Source organism: Pongo pygmaeus, chromosome 11 (genome assembly GCF_028885625.2).
Source record: "Pongo pygmaeus isolate AG05252 chromosome 11, NHGRI_mPonPyg2-v2.0_pri, whole genome shotgun sequence".
Classification (NCBI taxonomy): Eukaryota; Metazoa; Chordata; class Mammalia; order Primates; family Hominidae; genus Pongo; species Pongo pygmaeus.
The window spans coordinates 106,473,174-106,500,552 of record NC_072384.2 but is presented as its reverse complement, the minus strand read 5'-3'; the positions used below and the strand labels follow the sequence as shown (position 1 = coordinate 106,500,552).

The window sequence follows — 27,379 nt, the reverse complement described above, 5'->3', positions numbered from 1 at the left end:
AAACCAATGACTTTTATTTTTAACAATTTTATGTTTGAATTGCCTCCCTATGCTAATTTTCTCCTCTTCCATGTTTTTTTGTTTCATCTAACAAAGTGATACAGAAGGAATCAGTTTTGAGTTCCCACCCTGTCCAGCCCTCTGCTAGGGATGCCAAACATGAAAGATACTGTTTCAGGCTGGACACGGTGGCTCACACCTGTAATCCCAGTACCTTGGAAGGCCAAAGTGGAAGGATCACTTGAGTCCAGGAGTTCAAAGCCTGGGCATCATAGCAAGACCCCATCTCTAAACAAATTTTTTAAAATTAGCTGGGTATGGTGGCACGTGCCTGTAGTCCCAGCTACTCAGGAGGCTGAGGCAGAATTGCTTAAGCCTAGGAGTTCAAGGCTGCAGTGAGCCGTGATCGTGCCACTGCACTCCAGCCTGGATGATAGATTGAGATCCTGTCTCAAAAAAAAAAAAGAAAGAAAACTTTCATAGTCATTATAATCATTTATGGGGCATGCAAAAAAAAAAAAAAAAAAAAGTAGGCTCTTTTTTATCTTTGCTTCCTTCCACTCTAAAGCCAGAAACAGGAAAAAAAAAAAAAATCTCTTTGGAAACCAGTGCCTTCTGAGACTTGGTTTAAAACAAGTTCATGGGCCAGGCGCAGCAGCTCATGCCTGTAATCCCAGCACTTTGGGAGGCTGAGGAGTGGGGATCACAAGGTCAGGAGTTTGAGGGCAGCCTGGCCAACATGGTGAAACCTCATCAAACTAAAAATACAAAAAATTAGCTGGGCATAGTGGCGGGCACCTGTAATCCCAGCTACTCGGGAGGCTGAGGCAGGAGAATCACTTGAACCCGGGAGGCAGAGGTTGCAGGGAGCTGAGATAGCACCACTGCACTCCAGCCCAGGCAACAGAGTGAGACTCCACCTCAAAAAAACAAAACAAAACAAAACAAACCAGTTCATTCAGTATATTGGCTCTCAAGAAAATGAGTATCAGGGTTTTCTACTGCAGCACTGCCCATAATAACAAAACATTAAAAGCAACCTAAGAATCCAATCAACAGGAGACTGTCTAAATGAACTATGAGAAAATGAATTATGAAATGAGAACATGAATTATGCATCTATTAAATAAGGATGTACTAATAATGGGATATCCAAGGCATAATCTCCAAGGTGTTCATTTCTTTTTTTTTTGTATTTTTAGTAGAGATGGGGTTTCACCATGTTGCCCAAGCTGGTCTCGAACTCCTGACCTCGTGATCCCCCACCTCTGGGATTACAGGCATGAGCCACCGCACCTGGCTCTTTTTTTTTTTTTTTTTTGAGACAGAGTGCAGTGGTGTGATCTCTCAGCTCTCTGCAACCTCCGCTTCCCGGGTTCAGGCGATTCTCCTGCCTCAGCCTCCCGAGTGGCTGGGACTACAGTCGTGCGCCACCACGGCCGGCTAATTTTTGTATTTTTAGTAGACACAGGGTTTCACCATGTTGGCCAGGATTGTCTGGATATCTTGACCTTGTGATCTGCCCACCTAGGCCTCCCAAAGTGTTGGGATTATAGGCGTGAGCCACTGCACCCGGCCCCAAGGTGTTCATTTTCATAAGGAAAATGCAAGGTGTAGAAGTCTATGTGGTATGTTACAATTAGTCTATGCATAAGCTTACAGTAGCTCTGGAAAGAACTAAGAACCTGTTAACACTGCTTTGATGGAGTGGAACTGGAGGCCTAGGGGACAGGAGAGACTTCACTGTACATACTCTTGAATTTTGAACTGTTGGTATATTATCTTTTTTTTTTTTCTTTTGAGATGGAGTCTCGCTTTTGTCGCCCAGGCTGGAGTGCAGTGGCACGATCTCAGCTCACTGCAACCTCTGCCTCCTGGGTTCAAGCGATTCTCCTGCCTCAGCCTCCCAAGTAGCTGGGACTACAGGTGCATGCCACCACACCTGGCTAATTTTTTGTATTTTTAGTAGAGACAGGGTTTCACTGTGTTAGCCAGGATGGTCTAGATCTCCTGACCTCGTGATCCAGCTGCCTCGGCCTCCCAAAGTGCTGGGAATACAGGTGTGAGACACCACATCCAGCCATCTATTTTTTAAAATATGAAGTTAAAAGATACCATCAAAATATTTTTTATTCAAGGGTATAGAATCAAGATTTCAAAATGGTATGCTTCATCATTCATCAGTGTAGGATTCTGAAGACATCTGTGGTTTGTATTGACTATTCTAAATTTCTGACCACCTTTAAACAAATTATTAATCATTAGTTTCTTCATCATAAACTTCTGCTGATACTTAATATTTTGGCCAAGCTATTTGGAACTCAATCCCTTCACCATGTCAATAATTGCGAATTTTTATTACCATTCACTTAAATTTATTCATGGTTTTTGTTTTTTGTGTTTTTTTCTTTTGGCATTTTCATTATTCCCAGGCTCTCTGGTTTTCCAGAAAATGTAGTGCTGCCCTCTGCTGGCTCTCATGATAATGACAACCTGAAAATGTCTCCCATGACTTTTAGGCTGTTGGATTATAAACATTGCTTAGAGGTATTATTCAATGTATCTATCTGTTAAATAAATCTTCCTTATAATATAGTTTCCCACAGTCAAGGCAGTCACAACATAAAATCAGACAGAGAAGAAATAGCACTGTATAGTTCTATTAAAAAATTGACCTAGGGGCTGCGCATTGTGGCTTGTGCCTATAATCCCAGCACTTTGGGCGGCCAAGGTGGGTAGATCACCTGAGGTCAGGAGCTTGAGACCAGCCTGACCAAAATGGTGAAGCCCCGTATCTACTAAAAATAGAAAAATTAGCTGGGTATGGTGGTGCATGCCTGTAATCCCAGCTACTCAGGGGGCTGAGGCAGAATTCCTTGAACCTGGGAGGCGCAGGTTGCAGTGAGCTGAGATCACGCCACTGCACTCCAGCCCAGGCAACAGAGCAGGACTCCATCTCAAAAAAAAAAAAAAAAAAAAAAAAATTGACCTAAAATTTTTTGATCATTTGAGAGCAGCAATTCCCAAGCACTGCTTTTGTAAAACTACTATTAAAAAAAATATACCAAATGTTAGCCAGACCCCAAATTCCCTGTCAAGATTAAACAGTTTCCAATACTTTACTCTTTACTCAACATACTACCCTCATCCCAGTATTTACCTGCAGCATGAGAACCAATCAGATTTCCAAATCCAAGTAAAATATTCCGCCTCTACAACCCAGCACCTATGAGTCTTCACAGCAAAGTCAAGTTTTTCTGGGAAGCCTCGGAACCAGTTACCTATACAATCCCCCTCCCAGGACACAGGGCTACTCCAAATCACATTCCCAACACTTAAAAGACGGTTTCTTTACATCATGAGTCATCATTTTAAATTTGTAACCTGTTACGTAGTTGTAATTCATGCCAAATTCTGGGAAGCCCTCCCTCCTCTGGGTTAGGTGTCTTCTAGTAGTGTCACACATCTCACATCTTCAAGTTCCCAGTGCGAAGATGCTAGGTTACAACAAATCACATCATCAGGCACTGCTAAGGACATCACAAGTGGGTAAAGTTGCACTACAATTTTTTTTTTTTCTTTTGACAGGACCTTGCTCTGGCACCCAGGCTGGAGTGCAGTCGCACAACCTTGGCTCACTGCAGTTTCAACCTCCTGGGCTCAAGCAACCCTTCCACCTCAGTCTCCCAAATAGCTGGGAATACAGGGGTGCACGACCACGCCCAACTAATTTTTGTATTTTTTGTAGGGACAGAATCTCTCCCCATTGCCCAGGCTGGTATCAGCCTCCTGGTCTCGATCCACCCACTTCAGCCTCCTAAACTGCTGGGATTACAGGCATGAACCACCACACATGGCCTGCACTGCAATTTTCCAACAACAATGCCGAACCAAATTTGTGGTATTTAGGAATCACATATTCATTTAATTCCTTCCCTCAAAATGAAAGGAATATATACACCACCCTCCTACATAACATACTCAAGAGCCAAAGGTAATCTTTCAAGCTTTTATTTAAATGTCATGATCCAGGATGGATTTTAGATCTTGTTGAAAGCAGCCACATCCATGGACTGCACATAGTCCTCAAAAGCAGTGATCTGCTCCTCCAGCATATCTGTTCCAACTTTATCATCTTCGACTACACACTGTATTTGAAGTTTCTTAATTCCGTATCCCACTGGAACTAGTTTAGCTAAAAAGAGCATTAAGAAAAATTAGTTAGAAAGTCTTGTGGAGAAAGGTTGAAGCTGTATGCAAATTCCAGATGTTAGTTTCAAAAAAAAAGGCAAAGCCTAAACTCACATGAGCCCCAGACTAAGCCATCTGCTTGAATGCTTCTGACGCACTCCTCTAATTTTGCCATATCTGTCTCATCATCCCAAGGTTTCACATCTAGTAAGATGGAAGACTTGGCAACAAGTGCAGGTTCTAAAAACAATAAACAGCATTATTCAAATAATGAATTGTATTTTTTTCACCCTACTCCAAGACACAAACAAATCCATCTCAATTTGTTTTGAGACTATCTCCTTAGCCAAACAAAACTACAGATACATCTTGTGTCTGTCACACATATACCCACTTTCTGTTTTGCTAAGAAAGAGGTGTTTGTGTTAACAGTTTCTTTCCCACAGAGGAATGCCACAACTGCTACCATAAGAACAGCTGCAGACCAGTAGCTGTGGAAGAACCTGTACAGGAGGTTTTAAAATATTGACCTATTCAAGGAATGTGGAGGAAATTACTTCAAGGTCAAGCTTTGAAAAAGATTACCTACATTATCACGAAATGAAGTAAAAACAAATGACCTACTTTTGGCTTTCTTTGATTCATATTGTGCAAGACGTTCTTCCCTTAGCCTCTTTGCTTCTTCACTTTCCTGTAAAGAAAAAAAATGTATCCACTTCAGAAAGCCAGTTGTTCCTCTGCTTAAAGCTAGTGGGGTTACCACAAAGACTGGCTGAATCAGAAAAAAGCAAATCCATCACGAACTCAGCCGAAAGATGGTGATTTGATTTTATTCATCATGCAACCAGTCAGAATTTGAAAAAGGCATATAAATCAAAGCCAGGATTCAAATCCAGGCAAATTGGCTTAACCACATTGATAAAATTGCTGATCGATGTATTCTTTTGTTTTTTGAGACGGAGTCTTGCTCTGTCGCCCAGGCTGGATGCAGTGGCACGATCTCGACTCACTGCAACCTCCGCTTCCTAGGTTCAAGCAATTCTCTGCCTTAGCCCCCTGAGTAGCTGGGATTACAGATGCCTGCCACATTTTTTTGTATTTTTAGTACAGACAGGGTTTCACCATCTTGGCCAGGCTGGTCTTCAACTCCTGACCTCGTGATCCACCCGCCTCAGCCTCCCAACATGCTGGGATTACAGGCATGAGCCACTGCACCTGGCCGATAAGTTCTTTATAGAAGATGCCATACCTCCTCATCATCAGATCCAAAGAGGTCAATGTCATCATCATCTTTACTATCTGTAGCTCCACTTCCTGTAGTGTCTTCCACATCGGCAGGACCATACTTGCCCAAAGCTTTCTTCACTCCTGGCAGGCTTGAAAAACATTTAAATTCAACCACTATTGAGCTAGTATAACATCCTTTTCCAGACAATACAAAATAACTTGTTTTAATCACTACTTATCACTAGATCCCTTTTGCAATCATAATTTACCCTTTCACATGCTCCCAGGTAAACACTGTCATGTGTTCAACTCCTCACCCGACAAGCATTAGTACCATGTGAGACATTATTTTCAATACTCACTATGATTTACTCTTTCAGTATGAACATTTCTGTTTGAGATTTCATTAAGTATGCTCAGTTCCATTCTTAGTGAACTGGAGTCCACTTCCCCAAACTTCCACCCTTGTTGGCAGTTTCAGAAGAATGGCCAAGGACTGAATGAATGAGCCACCCTCTCACCCCAGAGGTGGGCCCCCCAGGTCAAGGTCGAGGCACATTGGCAGGGCAGTGTGGGGAAAAGTTGAATTGCTGCTGTCCATGTTCTACCTGTTCTGTGAAAAAATGGAGGGCTTCAGTCTCTTGGCCTTCTAAGGTTACAGAAAAATTTAGCTTACAATATCCCAACAAAACTAAAGTAGCCTGGGTCCAGTTTTGTCATGTGAACATCCTGATAAACTTCGAGAGCAGTCTTATTCTTCAGCTAGATACAAAGATGATTTTACCTGGCCTTTTCCTTTTCGTAAGACTTGATGTGATTATACCAACGTAGGGCATGACACAAGTCGGCAGGCGGTGGGCCGGACACGGCTTCAAATACTGCCACATCTGCTTGTGATGGCACATACCTGCCAATGACACAGAAACATTCACACACACCTTTGAAAAACAAACGCCAGCGAATAAATAATAAATGCTGTATGCATCACATTAATTAGTGGGCACTAACCCCAGTAGGGTTGTTTTAATGCTTTTCTTTTCTTATTAGCTCCTTCAAATCAAACCCTATGCTTGGGTTACCGCGCTATCCTGAGAAATGTCTGCCACTTAGTAGACCTCAAATACTGCAATGTCAAGCGTTGCTCTATCTACAACTTAACACGTATTAATTGGGCAGCGACGCGCAAACAAACACCTGGCTGAATTAAGTGTAAATAAGCACATTTTAACCTTTCTTTGCTCGTGAACCGCTCCCCGGAGGCCGGGATCGCCCCACACGAGGGCCTTGAGAGACCGCAACGGGGCGCTTTCCCCTCCCCTTTGAAAGGGCCCCGGGGCCCGGCCTCCCTCCCTCCCGCGGCAGCCGACACGCTGAGCCACGTGGCCCCGGCCCGGGGCGGAGAAACCTCCCCACCACCCCGACTGAGCCCGTCCGCTCACCCCTCGATGTAGCTCTTGTCCGCCAGGTAATCGTTGAGCACCTGGAGGCCGGCGGGGCTTTTCAGGTCTCCGAAACCCATGGTGTCGGCTGTATCTGAGAGCTGGGGAGCAGCAGAAAGACAGCGCGCAAGTTGTGGGCGCCCCGCGCTGAAGAGAGGAAAAAGGGCCCGAAGAGGCCGGAAAATTCCTTATATAGAGACGGAGGCGTTTCCCTCCACCGCGCCGGACCGAAGGTTAAAGGTCAAAGTACGTTAGCATTCCCACTTCTCCACGTACGAATTGGGGGCTCTGAATTAAATGGCCCACAAATTGTCCATGGACCTTTCGTTGCGTTTGGAAATAAATTAATAAAATAGGCATGTCTTAAGTTCATACCTCCACGGCTCCCGAAGTTGACGGGAACCGCCCCTAGAAGCGCCGGAGATGACCGAAGACGCTCGGCCTCGAGGCTGGGGCCACTTCCGGCGGAACTGCGGGTCCAAGTTGTCCTTCCCGCCTCCGGACTGGGCCGACCTCAGCTCCACCCTCTGGTCGGCTGACGGAAATTGCCGACAAACTTGTCGAATGCAAGGATTCTAGTCCCTCCGGGCTTTCCGTTCTCCAGGCCCAGCTGACAGAGTTAGCTGAGGCCGCCATATTGAGTAAGCGACCCGGCCTCCGACGGGGTCGTTGTGGTCCAGACAGTTTAGCAGAACAGCCTCCGCGGCTCCGGGGAGAAGGTGAGGTCTTGTATGGATGGGAAGGGTGAGTGCGTCGGCCAGAGGCTTATTTGTTGACGGGATTGTTTCCTTTGGCCCACGCGACTTAGTCTTCTCTTGTCCTTGACTGGGCGCCGCCTCCCGCCCCGCCGCCTCGGAAGCCCCTGAGAGCCGGCAGATGGGGGGCTTTTAGCCACGGTCTCTGGTCTGATGAAGCAGAAAAGAAGATGAGGATCAGGGGGTCCTCGGGAACGCTGGCCCGAATGCAGGCTTGCAGGCAACCTTCCCTCTGCAGGGAAAATTCAGGACGTTTCCCTCCCAGAGGAGGAGGCCGTTTTATTCCCCGGGAGAGGACCAGTGTCCGATGACTCAGACCTTAAGACTGAGCCTTTCCCCCGAGATTTTTATACGCCTGGTACAGTGCATGATTGGTCGCTGTTGTGTTAGCAGTGGCTCACGCCTCTGTTTGTTGTCCTTGTTTCTTTTGTCCATTGACGTGGGACAGCATTTTTTTATTCCTTTCACTAACGGGAAATTGAGAAAAACAACTTTTGAAAAGTTAGCCCAGGGTTGCATTGCAAATAACAAAACGTTGTTTACAGGTTATTGGGATCTAATGCTTGTACTGTAAGGTCTTGGATCAGACACAACTGTTCACACACAAATTGACAGTATAGAAGTGTAACGATAACTGTTTTTGATGAATAAACAAGTTATTTTTGTTTTGCGGAATATTCTTGTTTTCACCGACTTAAGACTGCCAGAGCACCTGCACTTTTTAAATCCGGGAAAGTGGTCTCTACAAATTAACGACCAGAAATTAGAGATTCAGTTCACTTAACAGTTATTGAACTTTTACTACGAGCCAGAAATGAGTCCGTAAAGAAGAACAAAATGGGTGATATGCTGGGGGAATCGTCAGGAAATGTTAGATAGGCTGGTCAATGAAACTGAGAAAAGGCTTTTAAGCCAAGATGTGAAGGATAAGGAGGGGCCAGGGAAGAGCATTTCAGTCTGAGGTCACAGCTGGTGGCAAGACGGGAGGGGCTGTGTGGGAATAGTGTGGAAGCTTGGTGACCTGTTAAGAAGCTATTGAAGGCCGGACGCGGTGGCTCACGCCTGTAATCACAGCACATTGGGAGGCCGAGGCGGGCCGATCACAAGGCCAGGAGATCGAGACCATCCTGGCTAACACGGTGAAACCCCGTCTGTACTAAAAATACAAAAAATTAGCCAGGCGTGGTGGCAGGCGCCTGTAGTCCCAGCTACTTGGGAGGCTGAGGCAGGAGGATGGCGTGAACCCGGGAGGCGGGGCTTGCAGTGAGCTGAGATCGCACCACTGCACTCCAGCCTGGGTGACAGAGCAAGACTCTGTCTCAAAAAAAAAAAAAAAAAGAAGCTATTGAAATACTCCAGGCAAGGAGTGATGGTGGATTGGGATAGGGTGGTACCTTGGAAGGCAAGAAGTAAATGGATGGATCCATATTGGAGAACGTGGAATAGTATAGTCCCTATACGGAAAAGTATCCAGTCTAGTTTTAGAAATGATTAGTCATAACACTTTTCCATCTAAAGAGATAATTATTTCTATTGCTACTTGGCATATCAATGTTCAAAGCACATATCGAAGTGTTGCAAATCTGTATTTCTTACGTTGGGCTATGCTTTATTGCTAGATGTCAACAGTCTAGTTCTAGTTGATTTCCTATCCAAATTGAGTACTAGTTTTATATCGCACTGGAGATAAACAAGTATTAAAGTTTTAAAATTGTATGAAATACTGATTGTTGATTTCAAATCTGTCAGTGCTCTAATGGAGTAAGTTTAGGTTTACATTTATGCCATCAGTAGTTTTTAATAGGACAGATGCTACTCTAGTTCTAGAACTTGGTGATAAGACTGTTTGGTGTTTATTTTCATAAGGGTCCTGTGCTAGGTCTTCAAAAAAGGGAAATGTCCAAATTCTTTGTCCTCAAGGAGCTTACAGTCTGGTAGGTACTAAAATTGATTACTAACCTACAGTTTAGTAAGTAGAACAATAAAAATATCTACACACTGTGTACTGGTACTAAAGAAAAAGAGCTCAAAGAAAGAGTACTTTAAAACTGGTTGTCTGCCAGGCGCGGTGACTCATGTCTGTAATCCCAGCACGTTGGGAGGTATACACAGGTGGATCACCTGAGGTCAGGAGTTTGAGACCAGCCTGGCCAACATGGCGAAACCCCTTCTCTACTGAAAATACAAAAATTAGCCGAGCGTGATGGCAGGTGCCTGTAATCCCAGTTACTTGGGAGGCAAGAGAATTGCTTGAACTTGGGAGGCGGAGGTTGCAGTGAGTCAAGATCACACCATTGCACTGCAACCTGGGCGACAGAGTGAGACTGTGTCTCAAAACACACACACATACTGATTGTCAGTGGCCAGTATTGCCTAAGTTGAATTCAGCTTTAACTGGCATTTGTTGAGCCCCTACTAATAGCTCATTGTCTAGAAAGTATTGTTTTCTTCCTGCTCTATAAGTAAAGAACCAGAAACTGATTTACCAAAAATTACTCACTAGCAGGAAACAGGTTTGATGTTTGCAAATTCAGTATCACATATTCTTAATTAATGAAATTTATGAATGAAATTTCCTGTTATACATCATCTATGATAAGTATGCAGAATTTTGTGCTTAAAACCTCTGTATATGTACTGTTATTCAATACTATTGCAACTATTCAAACTTTAATGTTGAAATTTTTTAATACGTTCTAATCACGTAATTTGCTTTTTTTTTTTTTTTTTTTTGAGACAGAGTCTTATTCTGTCACCCAGGCTGGAGTGCAGTGGCATGATTGTAGCTCGCTGTAACCTCAAACACCTGGGCTCAAGCCATCCTCCCAGGTCAGCCTCCTGAGAAGCTGGGACCACAGGCGCATGCCACCACACCCAGCTAATTTTTTTTTTTTTTTTTTTTTGGTAGAGATGGGATCATGCTGTGTTGCCCAGGCTGGCCTCTAACTGTTAGACCCAAGCCATCTTCCTGTGATGGACTCCCAAAGTGTTGAGACTACAGGCATGAGCCACCTCTCCTGTCCAATTTGCATTTTTTTTTTTTTTTTGAGACGGAGTGTTGCTCTGTCGCCCAGGTTGGAGTGCAGTGGTGTGATCTCGGCTCACTGCAAGCTCCGCCTCCCGGGTTCACACCATTCTCCTGCCTCAGCCTCCTGAGTAGCTGGGACTACAGGTGCCTGCCACCACGCCCGGCGGTTTTTTTTATTTTTAGTAGAGAAGGGGTTTCACCATGTTGGCCAGGATGGTCTCGATCTCTTGACCTCGTGATCCACCTGCCTCAGCCTACCAAAGTGCTGGGATTACAGGCATTTTTAATACCTTTAAAAGTTCCAAATGATTTTGGATGCTCAACCTGTATGATCAAGTGAATAGAAGGAAAGTTCATTGCTTAGCCTATATGATCAAGTGAGTAGACAAAAAAAAAAAAACTAAAAAAGTTTAGAAGTTTTGGTGACTTGGCCGGGCGTGGTGGCTCACGCCTGTAATCCTAGCACTTTGGGAGGCCAAGGCAGGTGGATCACCTGAGGTCCAGAGTTTGAGACCAGCCTGGCCAACATGGCGAAACCCCATCTCTACTAAAAAATAAAAAAATTGGCCAGGCGTATTGGCTCACACGTGTAATCCCAGCACTGTGGGAGGCCGAGGCAGGTGGATCACCTGAGGTCAGGAGTTCAGGACTAGCTTGGCCAACGTGGCGAAACCCTGTCTCTACTAAAAATAGAAAAATTTGCCAGGCATGGTGGTGGGCACCTGTAATCCCAACTACTCGGTAGGCTGAGAATTGCTTGAACCTGGGAGGTGGAGGTTGCAGTGAGCCGAGATCGTGCCACTGCACTCCTGGGTGACAGAGTGAGACTGGGTGACAGCAAGACCCCGCCTTAAAAATAAATAAATAGGCTGGGCCCAGTGGCTCACTCCTGTAATCCCAGCACTTTGGGAGGCTGAGCCGACTGGATCATGAGGTCAGGAGTTGGAGACCATCATGGCTAACATGGTGAAACCCTGTCTCTACTAAAAATACAAAAAATTAGCCTGGCATGGTGGTACGTACCTGTTCCAGCTACTCAGGAAGCCAAGGCAGGAGAATCGCTTGAACCTGGGAGGCGGAGATTGTAGTGAGCCAAGATCGCGCCACGGCACTCCAGCCTGGGCGACAGAGCGGGACTCCGTCTCAATAAATAAATAAATAAATTAATTAATTAAAATACAAAAATTAGCCTGGCGTGGTTGTGCATGCCTGTAGTCTCAGCTACTCTGGAGGCTGAGGCAGGAGAATCACTTGAACCGAGGAGGCAGAGGTTGCAATGAGCCGAGATCGTGCCACTGCACTTAGGCCTGGGCAACAGAATAAGACTCTATCTCAAAAAAAAAAAAGAAAAAAGGGCTGGGCGCGGTGGCTCACACCTTAACCCCAACACTTTGGGAGGTCAAGATGGGCAGATCATGAGGTCAGGAGTTCGAGACCAGCCTGGCCAACATGGTGAAACCCTGTCTCTACTAAAGATACAAAAAATTAGTCGGGCATGATGGCGGGTGCCTGTAATCCCAGCTATTCAGGAGGCTGAGGCAGGAGAATTGCATTAATCCAGGCGGTGGAGGTTGCAGTGAGCCAAGATTGCACCAATGCACTCCAGTCTGGGCGACAGGGCGAGACTCCATCTCAAAAACAAACGAAACAAACAAAACAAATAAAAAGTTTTGGTAACTTTTCTGTTTTGTGTGTCTTTAAGTCGTGGTGTTTATATAATCCACCCCCATTTATTTCAGTAATTCAGCAAGTCTTTTAGAGCAGTGTCTCAACTTCAGCACTGTTGACACTTTGGATAATTATCTTTATTGTGGGACACTGTCCTGTACATTGTAGAATAGCCAGCACCTTGTCCTCTACCCACTAGATGTCAGTAACTTCCCCTTGTTTGTGACAACAGTGTGTTCAGACATTGCTAAATATTCCCTGGGGAGCAAAATTGTCCTCAGTTGAGAGCCATTGTGTAAGAGCTTACTCTGTGCCAGCCTGGTGGATAGGTACTGAGGATAGAAAAATTCAAGGAATTAATGCAGTGAGGGCAGAACGGGCTTATAAACACATAATTGGAAATTTATAAGATAAGTGTACCAGAAAATAGCAATCAAGACATCTCAAAGGCCTGGGCTGGTGAGCTATCTCAGAATATCTCAGGAGCATTTAGTAGACAGCTGTGCTTAGAACATGAAATGATAGAATGGGTATTGGTAGGAAATAAAAGCAGAAAAGACGACTTTATTTTACATAACCATTAATGATAAGCTCACTGTTAGTCTTGCAGTTTATTTTACTGTGTGGTAGTGCTTTAAGTTTGATCCTTTCTACGTAATTTTTTTAAAATGGCAAAACTCTCTGCATAGAATTAGAAAGTCCAAATGTATACAATAGCTGCTGCTGCTTAGCTCTTTGACGTTGTACAAGTCAGTATCTCTGAGACTGAGAATTCTCATCTACAGACTAAGTGAAAATATCAGAACCTATGAGTGTTCAGTGACATAATGTGTGTGAAATAATTTAAAGCCATAAAACATTACCAAACAGTTGGTGATTGTTTTTTTCCTACAATAATATAATTCTTTGTTTTATTTTTAGCAATATGTTAAGGATACCTGTAAGAAAGGCCTTAGTAGGCCTTTCTAAGTCTCCTAAAGGATGTGGTGAGTATTTTCTTAAATTTGCATTCGTGGATATTAGACCTTATTTTTGTAAATTTATAAGTCTATGGAATAGTTTATCAAAGACCCTAAACCCATAATTTTTTAAAATAAAAACAGAAACAGGCCGGGTGTGGTGGCTTATGCCTGTAATCCTAGCACTTTGAGAGGCTGAGGCAGGTGGATTTCTTGAAGCCCAGAATTCAAAACCAGCCTGGCCAACATGGTGAAACCCTATCATTACTAAAAATATAAAAATCAGCTGGGCATGGTGGTGCACACCTGTAATCCTAGCTACTCAGGAGGCTGAGGCACAAGAATCGCTTAAACCCAGGAGGTGGAGGTTGCATAGAGCCAAGATCATGCCACTGCACTCCAGCCTGGGAGACGGATCGAGACTCCATCTCGAAAAAAAAAAAAAGAAGAAACAAATGATCTAAGTTGAATAATTTTCAGAATATAATTTTACTTTAAACAGTTTATAGGAATTATCATGGAATAGAAAGTATTAGGAACTACACACATCAATGCCAAAATGGAAATATCACATTCTGTTTTTGAAAAGTGATCTTCCCGTGAACATATTTTCAGTGGCATTAACAGTTTCAGTTTAAAGTTGGGTATGGTGGCTCACTCCTGTAATCCCAGCACTTTGGGAGGCCGAGGCAGGAGGATTACTTGAGGTCAGGAGTTTGAGACCATCCTGGCCAATATGGCGAAACCCTGTCTCTACTAAAAATACAAAAATTAGCGGGCGGGGTGGTGAGTGCCTGTAATCCCAGTTACTTGGGAGGCTGAGGCAGGAGAATCACTTGAGCCGGGGAGGTGGAGGTTGTAGTGAGCCAAGATCGTGCCACTGCACTCCAGCCTGGGTGACAGAGTGAGACTCCCTCTCAAAAAAAAAAAAAGAAGAAGAAAGAAGTTTCAGTTTAAACTACTCTACTATCAAAAGTAGACAACCATAAGTTTGCATCCAGAGCAATAGAGAGGAATAATAAGGAAAAATTTTAGGTTTGTAGTTAGAGTTAATTCATCCATTATCATCTGCTATAATAAACTGTTAATCTGTTTTTCACTTCAATATCTTTGATGGTCAGTTCGAACAACTGCCACAGCAGCAAGCAACTTGATTGAAGTATTTGTTGATGGTCAGTCTGTCATGGTGGAACCAGGAACGACCGTCCTCCAAGTAGGCATACATTCTAACTATTTTGTGTGTGTGTTCTGATTTTTTTAAAAATACCAATTTATTTCCTTTATACTGATTATTAGTAAATAATTCTTTAAAATAACTATAAATATAGCAAAGTTATATTAAAATTATTTCATTTTAAATCTTGGCATTTCAAAGTGAGCTATCATATATTTGTTTGTGGCATTTTTAGTGAATTATGGTAGTTCTTTTGTTTCACTTCTACATTCCAAATGAATACCCATTAAGAAATTTGAAGTCCAAGCACGGTGGCTCATGCCTGTAATCCCAGCACTTTGGGAGGCCGAGGTGGGTGGATCATTCAGGAGTTCTAGACCAGCCTGGCCAGCACGGTGAAACCCCTTCTCTACTAAAAATACAAAAAATTAGCTGCGCATCGTGGCGTGCACCTGTAATCCCAGCTAGCTACTCTAGAGGCTGAGGGAGGAGAATTGCTTGAACCCAGGAGGCGGAGGTTGCAGTGAGCCAAGATCGTGCCACTGCACTCCAGCCTGGGCAACAGAACAAGACTCTGCCTCAAAAAAAAAAAAAAAAAAGAAAAGAAATTTGAAGTAACTTAAATTAGTTAAGATAGGTAAGTTTGTGAAAAAATAACCTTCATTTGTTGTGGGCCTGCTTAATGCTTTTCATTTTCATATAACCTTTCTGTGATTAGTAATATTCATAGGAATATATCCTACAAAGCAGGTAAGCGGAGGGTAGCATGTGCTTACATTCATGCTCTAAGTATTTCTTCATATTCCTCCAGAAATAATAAATTGGTCATAGAGAAGTGATGCTTCACTCCATTTGTAAGTTGTCACAGATCCAAATGTTCTTTGTTCATTTTAGCAGTAATTTCTAGACTATCTGCCAGTCACAGACATGAAAGCACAAAATATGATATATAATAAATGTATGTTCAAGGTACAGTGAAAAGTTGTGGCAGGGATAGGAGGTAGTAGAAAGAGATATTGGGTGCCTCAGGTCATCCCTGAGAAGGTGTTAAAGGATGAACAGGTATGTTCATATTGTGAACAAGAAGGACATGCTTGCATTTCCTATGGAAAAAGTTAAGGCAGATAGCTTGTCATGTTTTGAAGGCTTCAAATAGTTTAATATTGATGAAACATAAGGTATAAGTAGAAGATGAGATCACAGGAAATCAAGTTATTGAGGAAGGGAAGGTCCAGTCATGAAATACAGTATCTGCTATGCAGAAGAGCTTATATTTTGATCCATCAGGAGTTTTGTTGCCTATTTAAGCAGGGTGACAGTGACTGTAGAGGATGATCGTTTGGAGAATAGCAAGACTGGAATAAGAGACAAGGAAAAAGCATTTTGTATTATTGGGACAGGATACTACGAAAGCCCTAAAATAGATAGTGGCGATGGGAATGAAAACAAGAGAGTAGATTCAAGGGAGAATGAAATGTAGACAGGCCTTCAGGAATGATGAAGACCCAAGGAATTTTTTCCCCTGTTGTACAGAACTTGCCAATATTGCTTTAACAGTGAGAAAAAAAAAACACAAAAGAAGTTTCAGTAGAGACACAGACAAATAGTTCTTTAGAATTCAAAGAGACCAGAGGAATTCTTGTGGGTTTCTGCATTTGTTAGGTTATTTTGGAGCATATAGAGGGGAGAGAAATCATTTGAATTTAAGCTGTCTGTGGAACATACACATGCAAATGCCTGTAAATCAGAAGCTTGGAGAAGTGGAGGTATAACACGGCTGCAGATTAAGGTTTGGACATAATCATCATAAGGAATGTCAGCTAGGATGAAGGCTGGGACACTATCTGTCTTGTTCACTACTATACCTGCATCCTGCACAAAGGAAAGACTCAACACATTTTTGCTAACTAAATAGTTTAAACACTGGAAATTGATGAGATTGCTTTAGAATTAAGGCTGAGGATGGAGGAACTAACTCTAGAGGAAATTTGAACATGTTTATAGACTAAAAGGAGGAAGAAATTGCAGAGCAGGGTAGGTGATAATTGGTAGAGCAGGGGTAATCCCCCTTACTGGGCAAACAGGAACTGGGAAAACCTTCAGCCACAGTGGGAGGTGAGTCCTAGGTAGGATATAGCAGCCAAAGACAGATGGCCAGCTAGATAGTGTGTAGTGAAATCTCTAATCCAAAGGAGGGGAGTGAGGCAAAGAAGTCCAGGTATGAAACCACTGGGGACATTGTGGACAATGGTTCAAAATGGACGTGGGAAGTCAAGTCTTCTGCACAGTGGAAGGATACTTTATCCAGTTTCTTCCCCATAAGGTGAAGTCATGCCAAGGATCCTGAGATCCTCTGAGGCAGCTTCAGAGGAGACAGGGGTTAGAATCAAAGGCAAAGAAAGGGACTGAAATAAGAATGAATTAAGGATAGATAGATAGATAGATAGATAGATAGATAGATAGATAGATATAATAAGATGCTGTATGTGTGTGTTTCAGCAATAATAGCAGTGAAGTCAGATTATTCTAATGCTTTTTTTTTTTTTTTTTTTTTATACTTCTAGGCTTGTGAGAAGGTTGGCATGCAGATCCCTCGATTCTGTTATCATGAAAGGTTGTCTGTTGCTGGAAACTGCAGGATGTGCCTTGTTGAAATTGAGAAAGCCCCTAAGGTACTTGATACCTAAAATTCTACACCATGCTGTAGAAGGTAGAAAACTTTAAATCTTGCAGCAAACTTTATTTAGAATCAATATTGTAGTGGAGAACCTAGCCCTCTTTACTTCTATCTATAAATTTAATTCTTTTGTACAATTGATTCTCTTCATTTCAAAACTGGAAACACATAGATGGAAGTGCTTTACAAACACATGTGTCATATAATTGTAACATATCTAGAAATTAAAGATGATTTATAGCTGTATTTCCAAATGGCTGTATAATATATAACCAGGATGTAGAGTTGCCAAGTAGCACATTAAAAGTGCTGACACCCTGCCATTTTTAGTAGAGAAAAGGGTTGCAGGGAAGAAGTTCACTTTCAGTAGTTTAATTTCATTTTGGTGTATGCAATTTTTTTATTCAATAGTGCCTGCTAATCAAAGCAGTTATTTGGTGTTCTATTTCAGAGCAGAATAAAAAATTGCATTGACTATTAGAATAAACCTAAAAACCAGGATGTTTTATTTCTGAGATAAATGCAAAGTACTAGATCATCATATTATGAATATGAAAACTTAAAAAAATTCAGTTTTTAAAAATACCCTATTCTTTGCCTGTTATCAAATGTATAATTTAATGTTTTTATATAATTTAACATTTTTATATATTGAGTTGCTTGTAATCACAAATAAATACAAATACACATTTTTTTTTTCATTGAAATCCCAGGTTGTAGCTGCTTGTGCCATGCCAGTAATGAAGGGTTGGAATATCTTAACAAACTCAGAAAAATCCAAAAAAGCCAGGTACTTTATTGTTATTCAACGTAGTACCCTTTCATAAAGCAGAAAATTGCACATTTTAGTATTTAGACCTTCCCATAGATTAAGAATTTAATATCAAACTCGGAAGAAGTTGGTGTGCTCAGCTTCTAGGAGCAATAGAAGTGAGTACTACATAGTAGAGAAGGCCAAGTCAGGAGTTTATGGTATTGAGCTTTAGGATCAGCATTAAAAATCCTTCTTTAGTAACTTGCTCAACTTGTGATGAGGGTGAATCTGGACTTACTAAGCTATTACTATACTGTACTGGGATTGATTGTGTTTGTTTTTGTTTTGAATTAATGTGAATATTTTCTGAGGACCATTCAGCAACTTTTGATCATTTGGTATTGTTAAAAGTTACAATTTTCTTAATTTTTTGAAACGAGGTCTCACTATGTTGTCCAGGCTGGTCTCGAACTCCTGGCCTCAAGTGATCATCCTGCCTCAGCCTCCCTCCCGTAGTGCTGGGATTACAGACGTGAGCCACCAAACCTGACCAAAAATCATAATTTTCTATGTTCTGTAATGATACTTTATTCTAGGCTCCTCTAAGCATTTTCCAGATTGTGTGTTTAATACTACCAGAATGATACTTGGGAGGATCACTTGAGCCCAGGAGCTCGAGGCCAGCCTGGGCAACATAGCAAGACCTCGTCTCTTAAAAAAATATTACCAGAATGATAGATAATTGGCATTTCTGATATTAAATGTAAAATTACTATTAATTGTATAAAAAAATAAACATCTATGAAGGTTGTTTAAATGGCCTATAGGTGGGCCTGGCACAGTGGCTCACGCCTGTAATTCTAGCACTTTGGGATGCCAGGGCAGGAGGATCACTTGAGGTCAGGAGTTCGAGACCAGCCTGACCAACATGATGAAACTCTGCCTCTACTAAAAATACAAAAATTACCCAGGTGTGGTGGTGGGCATCTGTAATCCTAGATACTCGGGAGGCTGAGGCAAGAGAATCGCTTGAACCCGAGAGGCAGAGGCAGGAGGCTGCAGTGAGCCAAGATTGTGCCACTGCACTCCATCCTGAGCAACAGAGCAAGACACCATCTCAAAAAAAAAAAAATTAATAAAGTCTATAGGTCATTTTGAGTGCCAGCAGTTAATGTCAGTGTGTGTATTTGAGAGTCATTTTATGTTACAATTTTCATACAGGGAAGGTGTGATGGAGTTCTTATTAGCAAATCACCCATTGGACTGTCCTATTTGTGACCAGGGAGGTGAATGTGATCTGCAGGTATGTAGTAGAATTCTGTCAATCTTTTTGGTTGTCTCAGATTTTAATTTTATTAGCAGCATTAGATTGACTCTTTCATAATCTACTTAAGGACCAGTCCATGATGTTTGGAAATGATAGGAGCCGATTTTTAGAGGGGAAGCGTGCTGTGGAAGACAAGAACATTGGGCCATTGGTAAAGACCATCATGACAAGATGTATACAGTGTACTCGCTGCATCAGGTAACTTTTTTTCCTTTTTTCTTCTATTATAGAATATAATTGTATACGTAATAGTCACAATTTGATGAATAATAACATTAGAAAGAATGGCTACTTTTGTTGGGTGGGAGAAGAGGGATGCTGTTTCTGATATATGAATAAAATAAGTTCACTTTCATTTAGTACCAACTTCAGGTGGATTTAAAAATTAAAATCTATAAGCATTTGCTTTCACTCATAACTTTCTGAGTTGTACACATATGATTTGTACAAGTTTCTGCATGTGTGTTACACCTCAATTAAATGTAAACATTTCATTATTTTTTATTCTAGGACTGTGCTCACCTTTGAAAATATACTCATTTCTTTTTAGTGTTTTGAAAATCATCTCTTTGTGATCATGAATAAGAAAGGAAATAATTTTGCTGGACTTGACCATTGATGGCACATTTTTTATCTTGTAGGTTTGCAAGTGAGATTGCAGGAGTAGATGATTTGGGAACAACAGGCAGAGGAAATGATATGCAAGTTGGCACATACATTGAAAAGATGTTCATGTCTGAACTGTCTGGGAATATCATTGATATCTGCCCTGTAGGTGCCCTAACCTCTAAGCCCTATGCCTTTACTGCCCGGCCTTGGGAAACAAGGTATCTTTTATTTTATGACAATTTGTTTTTTTGTCTTAATTCATTACTATTCAAAAAAATATTAAGGTTCATTTTCTTCCTGGGTTTCAGTTGTTTTGGTCTGTTGACTTTGTTTATGTAAAACCCTTTAAATAGAAGGTAAGTAGTTAGAATGGATTGAGCCTGTGCAAATTAACTGTAGTTTTCTTGGAAATTAATTCTAAAGTACTCAACCACAGAATTATTTTTTTCATGTGTTCCTCCAAGGAGTTTAATAGTGTTGATATTTTAAATTTATAGTCTCCTATGTTGTTGTTTATTAAGTTTTCAACTATGAGGAATGTCATGTTATTTAACCAGTTTCTGCTAATAGACATTTGGCTTGGATATTTCTTTATGATTACAAATCTGTAAAAAATATTGCTGTTTATGAATTTCTGTGTATATCTCTCATTCTCCTGATTAAACCAAGAAATGGAGTAGATAGATGCAAGAGGTGTGAATATTTTTAAGGTTCTTAAAACATAACAAATTATCATCCAATTTTAAACTTTATACTTTTCAACTTGGGATTTGGCTTTTTGTTTCTGTATAATTCTGTGTCCTTACTGAGAATCTCTACTTGCTGATTCGTGGTTGTCATACATCCCCTTCAGTTTTTAAACATGATTTTCTTTGGTTCTTTGAACATATTTTAATATTCTTGGTTTTATTTTTAAGTGAGGCTTCTTAGGAGTTCCCCTGTGTCTGCATAGTTTAGTAGTCAGGTATAATTGTACTTCAAACACCTTGACCTAATAAGAGTTATGTTCTTTGCCAGTGGATCTGTTTGTGGATGGAGGAGCATATTCAAAGTTCAGGCTGTTTTCAAGTCTGCCCAGCCATTACTTTGCACTGGGCCCTTTGGGTCTCAGAGTTATCCAGGAGTTTATGAATAGGTTGAGCTCTCTCTAGTTTCACCTGTACACGTAGCAGCCTCTGCTAGGAATGCTTGCCGCAATTACCACTACAAACTTAGGCTAGTAAAATCTTGGCTATCCTCAGCTACGATGACCTCCAAAGCATCACCTCCACAAACAAGTTTGCCTAGTGCTCCAAATTAAGTGAGTTGTTTCTATCTGTACCAAAGAAGTTCTCATCTTCACAGCCTGCCCCGGCCTCAAAGAAATTCCATTTTGAGGGGGTGGAGAGGAGCATAGGAGCAGCACCGAGCCCAGCCACCAGTTTTTCAGTGCATAAAAGCTTCGCACATTGTTGTATGTGTTTAGATTTCTAAACTGCTGAAATGGTGGGTTTTGTCATTTTTGGCCAGCTTTACTTTTGCTTTTCCGTGGGAAGGTTTTTTGAGCTCCTTAATCTCCCATAGACAGAAATCCTGCCCCTCTTGTTGAATCGTCTCAGATTTGGCTAGGTAGAGCCCCTTCAAACTAGCTTCTGTGTCAGATAATAGTTGTAAAGCCTTCCTTACTGTGCCAGAAATTTGTGTGTTCAAATGTGGGTGTGCCAGGAGCAGTGGCTCACACATAATCCCACCCTTTAGGAGGCCAAGGTGGGATGATTGCTTGAGACCAGGAGTTCAAGACCAGCCTGGTCAACATAATGAGACACTGCCTCTACAAAAAATTTTTAAAATGTGGTGAGAGGATAGTTTGAGCCCAGGAGTTCTAGGCTGCAGTGAATTATGATCATGCCACTCTAGCCTGGGCAACAGAGTGAGACCCCATGGCAAAAAAAAGGTGGAGGTTCTTTTATTTAATTGCAGTTCCTCTAAGCTTCATTTTTTAAAGTAATTCAGAAAGGGAATTAATTGTAAAAAATTTTTTTTGGTAAACCAGGTAACAGAAACTTTCTTTATTCTCAAAAGCACCATAGTAAACACCGTATGTGTTTCTCAGAAAGACAGAATCCATTGATGTAATGGATGCGGTTGGAAGTAATATTGTGGTTAGCACAAGAACTGGAGAAGTGATGAGGATTTTGCCACGTATGCATGAGGATATCAATGAAGAGTGGATCTCTGATAAAACCAGGTATATGCTATATTGTTTTCCTTAACTTTTACAGTTTATTTAATGTAAATTTTATAATAATTTTAAAGAATTATCTTTTATATTTGCAAATTAGTTACTGAATATAGACTACTGGAATCTGAGCTACTTATATAATGTGATAATACTGACTTTAATAGTCCTAGGTCAATCCCTGGATATTGTATTTACTTTGAGAAAGATATTTTTTCCTCCCACATGGAGAAATTCAAGTAGATTGATACATTCTCAACTTATTTCAGTTTGTTCATTAGAGAAAAGAAGCTAGGCTGGGCGCAGTGACTCACACCTGTAATCCCAGCACTTTGGGAGGCCAAGGTGGGATGGTTGCTTGAAAAAGAAGCTAAATAGAAGAGTTTGCAAAATATAATTTTGATAAAATATGTAGAGATACTCATGTTTTGTAAATAAAAATGATTTGCCTTTTTTAGCTGTCAGATTTTTTTGTGTTGTAATTTTAAGATTGTTCAGTTAGCTGAAAGTATAAGAAATCAAACTTTTTTTTGTATGATTTAAGGGAAGAAATCAAACTTTCAGATGGTATTTTAGTTTTAGGTGAAGTTCATAAAATCTATTGGTTCATCTCTAAAAATATCTGGAATAATTACTTGTATCTAGGTGTTTAGATATTTGATACTTTAACCAGTACTGTATTTAAATAACATTTCTTGTTGATTTAACTTGAAAATTATAGTTACTTCTTTAGCAAGATTCCACAATGGTATAATTTCTGTTTTCTAGATTTGCCTATGATGGGCTAAAACGTCAAAGACTTACCGAGCCAATGGTCAGAAATGAAAAAGGGCTTTTAACCTATACTTCTTGGGAGGATGCACTCTCTCGTGTAGCTGGAATGGTAAAATTTGAAATAAATAGTGTTAAATAGTGTTTGTGATTATCAAGAAACATCTTTGCCATGAAGAGGGGGGGATGTATGTTTCTTCCTTTTTTTCCTTTTACTAAGATTATGATTTAATCTCCTTCCATTTTACAGACATCTACTGAGGACATATGCTAGATATTATGCTAGATTAAGGGATATAAAGACCACGGACATATGATTCCTTCATCCTACAATCTTGTAGTAGAGAAAGTTGCACAATTCAGCAATTATTATATGCAGCTATGAGTAATTATATAAGGAGTAATATGAGTGAGAGCACGTAGGAGGAATGCCTAACTAGGACAGGCATATCAAGATGCCTTCCTTGGAGGTTGCAGTGAGCTGAGATCGCACCACTGCACTCCAGTCTGGGTGACACAGCGAGACTCCATCTCAAAAAAAAAAAAAGATACCTTCCTACAGAAGGTGATTCTTAAAGAAGAATCTGAGAATGAATATGAACTTGCCAGAGTACAAGTGAAGGGAATAGTTTTCTTGTTAGAGAAAGACAACATAAAGCACTAGAGGGCAAGGCAGATACTTCAGAGGAGGTTGCATTTAAGGTAACTATAGTTCCACTTCATTCTCCAGACCTCATTTTGAAGTGCCTTTTTTCCTAAATATAAAACAGCTTCCTTCTAAGCTGATGTTATTAGCTGTGGCCCCACATAACACCTCTGCAGCTTTTCACTTTTAGATTAATTAATAATTGTTGTACAACTTTTTTTGTGTTTTTGAGATGGAGTTTCACTGTTGTTGCCCAGGCTGGAGTGCAGTGGCACGATCTCGATCTGGGGTCACTGCAGCCTCTGCCTCCTTGGTTCAAGCAGTTCTGCTGCCTCAGCCTCCCAAGCAGCTGGGAATACAGGCATATGCCACCATGCCCAGCTGATTTTTGTATTATTAGTAGAGACGGGATTTCACCATGTTGGCTAGGCTGGTCTTAAAGTCCTGACTGCAGGTGATCCACCCACTTTGGCCTCCCAAAGTACTGGGATTACAGGCATGAGCCACCGCGCCTGGGCATGTTGTAAAACTTTTTAATCGGAAGTCTATTAACTTTTGTTGTACTTGAAAGCAATTACAGTTTTATTTTACAGTTTTATTTTCTGAACATTTCATTGGGGTCTTTGCTGCATGTAGGTTTCTTGGTGATGCCCTTTTCATCTGTTTCTAGTTGCAGAGTTTTCAAGGCAAAGATGTGGCAGCAATTGCAGGTGGCTTGGTGGATGCTGAAGCCCTAGTAGCTCTCAAAGATTTGCTTAATAGAGTGGACTCTGATACCTTATGCACTGAAGAGGTCTTCCCCACTGCAGGAGCTGGGTGAGAAATATGAAGCTAGGATCTAGGCTTTCCTTTCTTTTTTTAGTTACAAATTATGTATAAAATGTGACAACCTGGATTCTCCAACATATCCCCCAATTTATTTTCACATATAGACCAAGATCAAACCAGAAGTTGTAGGAAATAGAGGAATCCACTTATCGCTGAGTATCTCAGGCCAGGCACAGTGGCTCATGCCTGTAATCCCAGCACTTTGGGAGGCCAAGGCAGGCAGATCGCCTGAGTGCAGGAGTTCGAGACCAGCCTGGCCAACATGGCAAAACCCCGTCTCTACTAAAAATACAAAAAAATTAGCCGGGTGTGGTGGTATACGTCTATAATCCCAGCTACTTGGGAGGCTGAGGCAGGAGAATCGCTTGAACTTGGGAGGCGGAGGTTGCAGGGAGCCAGGATCATGCCACTGCATTCCAGCATGGGCGACAGAGTGAGACTCTGTCTGAAAAAAAAAAAAGTATCTGAAATGTTCATTTAATTTAGAAATACTTCATAAAATTTTTTGTTTGGGAAGGCAATGGGTTTGATGATAGAATATTTCATGGATTCTCTGTATGTATTAATTTTAAAGTAAATTTGCGTTTTATATATTGTTTTTCTAGCACAGATTTGCGTTCCAATTATCTTCTTAATACTACAATTGCTGGTGTGGAAGAGGCAGATGTTGTACTTCTGGTTGGTACAAATCCACGTTTTGAGGCACCACTGTTTAATGCTAGAATTCGAAAGAGGTTGGTAATAGTATTTATTCAAGGTTTAAAAATACTTATGTAATTTTTTTGTTTTATATGTGAAAAATGACATCTTCCTAATAGTGGTAGTGAGACTCCAAAAGATAACTGGAAGACAATTTTTTTTTTTTTTTTTTGGTGGGACCAAGTCTCTGTCACCCAGGCTGGAGTGCAGTGGCAGTATCTCGGCTCTGCAAGCTCCGCCTTGAGACGGGGTTTCGCCATGTTAGCCAGGATGGTGTTGATCTCCTGACCTCGTGATCCGCCCGCCTCGGCCTCCCAAAGTGCTGGGATTTTAGGTGTGAGCCACTGCACTGAGCCTTTTTTTTTTTAAATTTTTTAAATTAAAAAAAATTTTTTTTTAATTTTATTTTTTATTTTTTTGTTTTTGAGACAGAGTCTCAGCTCTGTCACCCAGGCTGGAGTGCAGTGGCGCGATCTCGGCTCACTGCAAGCTCCGCCTCCCGGGTTCACGCCATTCTCCTGCCTCAGCCTCCCGAGTAGCTGGGACTACAGGCGCCCGCCACTGCGCCCAGCTTATTTTTTGTATTTTTAGTAGAGACGGGGTTTCACTGTGGTCTCGATCTCCTGACCTCGTGATCCTCCCGCCTCAGCCTCCCAAAGTGCTGGGATTACAGGTGTGAGCCACCACGCCCGGCCTTTTAAATTTTTTAGAGATGGAGCCTTGCCATGTTGCCAGGCTAGTCTCGAGCTCCTGGGTTCACGCCATCCTCCCGCCTTGGCCTCCCAAAGTACTGGGATTACAGGCATGAACTGCCACACCCAGTTGCAACAATTTCTAATAGGTTGTTTTCTCCTCTCCTTGCCAGTCTTTTAAATTTAAGTTATTAGCTTTTTATTTTGAAATAATTCAAGATGCTCGAAATGGTCTTTGTATACCATTTTGTATATTGTTCACACAGATTAACTGATGTTAACATCTTGCCTTATTTGTATTATGATTCTCAGTGTGTGTGTATATATATAGTGTATATGTGTGTGTGTATATATATACACTACATACATATGTGTGTGTGAATCTAATTTTCTGAATCATTTGGAAGTTTCTGGTGGACATGGTGCCCTTTTATACCTAAATTCTCAGTGTGGATTTCCTGAGAACAAGGAGCATTCTCTTAAATAATGAAGAAATTTAGGCTGAGCGTGGTGGCTCACGCTTGTAATCCCAGCACTTTGGGAGGCCAAGGCAGGTGGATCATCTGAGGTCGGGAGTTTGAGACCGGCCTGACCAACATGGAGAAACCCATCTCTACTAAAAATACAAAATTAGCCGGGCATGGTGGCGCATTCCTGTAATCCCAGCTTCTTCGGAGGCTGAGGCAGAAGAATCACTTGAACCTGGGAGGTGAAGGTTGTGGTGAGCCAAGATCACACCATTGTACTCCAGCCTGGGCAACAAGAGCAAAACTTCATCTCAAAAAAAAGAAATTTAGTTTTTTTGGTTTCTGAGATCTCAATCTCGGGTCACTGCATCCTCTGCCTCCTGGGTTCAAGCAATTCTCCTGCCTCAGCTTCCCGAGTAGCTGGGAATACAGGCGTATGCCACCACGCCCAGCTAGTTTTTGTATTAGGGGTCTTGCTGTGTCACACAGGCTAAGGTATATTAGCATGATCACAGCTCACTGCAGCCTTGACCTCCTGGGCTCAAATGATGCTCCCACCACAACCTCCTGAGTAGCTGGGACTGCAGGCATGCACCACCATGCCCAGCTAATTTTTTAAAATACCTTTTGTAGAGACGGGATCTCCCTATGTTGCCCAGGCTGGTCTTGAACTCCTGAGCTCAAGTGTTCCTCCTGCCTTGGCCTCTGAAAGTGCTGGGAGTGATAGACATAAGCCACTGCATCCAGCCAGAAATTTAGTTTTGATACAATATTATTTCATAAGCCTCCGTTTATATTTAAATTTCATTGATTTTTTTCATAATTTCTTTTATAGCAATTTTTTTGTTTCCTCAGGATCCATTCTGGAGTGATACATTACAATTAGTTTCATGACTCTTCTGGTCCCTTTTTTGACTTTTTTTTAAGAACACAAACCAGTTATTTTCTAGCATGCTTTCTGTCTTTTAAATTTACATCTTAGAGATTTATAAAGAGGGTAGCCATATAGTTTATTGTCTAAATTAGGGGAGTGAAAGAGGGAATTAATAATTACATCAGGATAACAGGGAAAAAAAAAGCACTATCTCAGACAAACCAGACCAAATAGTCACTGCACTTACGACTTTTTGGAGGAACTGGAGCCATAGTTCCCTGCTGTAGAGAATAAATATGAATAACATAATATATTTTCATGAATTATGAAAATGTTTAAATATCCTTAATGGATAATTAAGAGATAATTGACCCTG

General features: G+C 41.4%; 2 protein-coding genes and 2 non-coding genes across 5 annotated transcripts in view; 1 reads left to right on the top strand and 3 right to left on the bottom strand.

Moving 5' to 3' along the window:
* Nucleotides 1-3,995: 3,995 nt before the first annotated feature.
* EEF1B2 (eukaryotic translation elongation factor 1 beta 2) lies at nucleotides 3,996-6,991 on the bottom strand. 2 transcript variants are annotated; one of them, XM_054478850.2, is made up of 6 exons: nucleotides 6,858-6,991; nucleotides 6,203-6,325; nucleotides 5,441-5,567; nucleotides 4,816-4,882; nucleotides 4,306-4,431; nucleotides 3,996-4,195 (listed from the first exon to the last, which is right to left on the bottom strand). In XM_054478850.2, exons 1-6 carry the CDS (start codon nucleotides 6,935-6,937, stop codon nucleotides 4,041-4,043), a joined length of 678 nt encoding a protein of 225 aa, XP_054334825.1. In that variant the 5' UTR covers nucleotides 6,938-6,991; the 3' UTR covers nucleotides 3,996-4,040. The 2 variants fall into 2 exon arrangements, with proteins under 2 accessions (XP_054334825.1, XP_063503881.1); XM_063647811.1 differs by lacking the exon at nucleotides 4,306-4,431.
* On the bottom strand, nucleotides 4,561-4,690 carry LOC129032257 (small nucleolar RNA SNORA41). The gene has a single exon (XR_008501272.1). It is a non-coding gene; the product is annotated as a small nucleolar RNA SNORA41 (small nucleolar RNA).
* On the bottom strand, nucleotides 4,961-5,039 carry LOC129032254 (small nucleolar RNA SNORD51). Its single transcript, XR_008501269.1, has one exon. It is a non-coding gene; the product is annotated as a small nucleolar RNA SNORD51 (small nucleolar RNA).
* Nucleotides 6,992-7,426: 435 nt separating the features above from the next.
* NDUFS1 (NADH:ubiquinone oxidoreductase core subunit S1) overlaps nucleotides 7,427-27,379 on the top strand; it is a 35,608-nt gene continuing 15,655 nt past the window's right edge. The window contains exons 1-12 of the mRNA XM_054478848.2: nucleotides 7,427-7,576; nucleotides 13,230-13,294; nucleotides 14,389-14,480; nucleotides 17,006-17,113; nucleotides 17,832-17,908; nucleotides 19,094-19,175; nucleotides 19,267-19,397; nucleotides 19,841-20,026; nucleotides 21,901-22,035; nucleotides 22,795-22,909; nucleotides 24,114-24,259; nucleotides 24,877-25,005. Of these exons, the coding sequence (XP_054334823.1) occupies nucleotides 13,234-13,294; nucleotides 14,389-14,480; nucleotides 17,006-17,113; nucleotides 17,832-17,908; nucleotides 19,094-19,175; nucleotides 19,267-19,397; nucleotides 19,841-20,026; nucleotides 21,901-22,035; nucleotides 22,795-22,909; nucleotides 24,114-24,259; nucleotides 24,877-25,005 (1,262 nt within the window). The 5' untranslated portion in view covers nucleotides 7,427-7,576; nucleotides 13,230-13,233. The remainder of the gene's footprint in view (nucleotides 7,577-13,229; nucleotides 13,295-14,388; nucleotides 14,481-17,005; nucleotides 17,114-17,831; nucleotides 17,909-19,093; nucleotides 19,176-19,266; nucleotides 19,398-19,840; nucleotides 20,027-21,900; nucleotides 22,036-22,794; nucleotides 22,910-24,113; nucleotides 24,260-24,876; nucleotides 25,006-27,379) is intronic.

Excerpts from the sequence above, each read along its gene's own strand:
- EEF1B2 (XM_054478850.2), bottom strand. The coding sequence starts at position 6,937 with ATGGGTTTCGGAGACCTGAAAAGCCCCGCCGGCCTCCAGGTGCTCAAC. Across the intron at positions 4,883-5,440 it reads TTGGATCTGATGATGAGGAG|GAAAGTGAAGAAGCAAAGAG; the intron begins GTATGGCATCTT and ends TTTTCTTTACAG. Across the intron at positions 4,432-4,815 it reads TGAATCAAAGAAAGCCAAAA|AACCTGCACTTGTTGCCAAG; the intron begins GTAGGTCATTTG and ends TATTGTTTTTAG.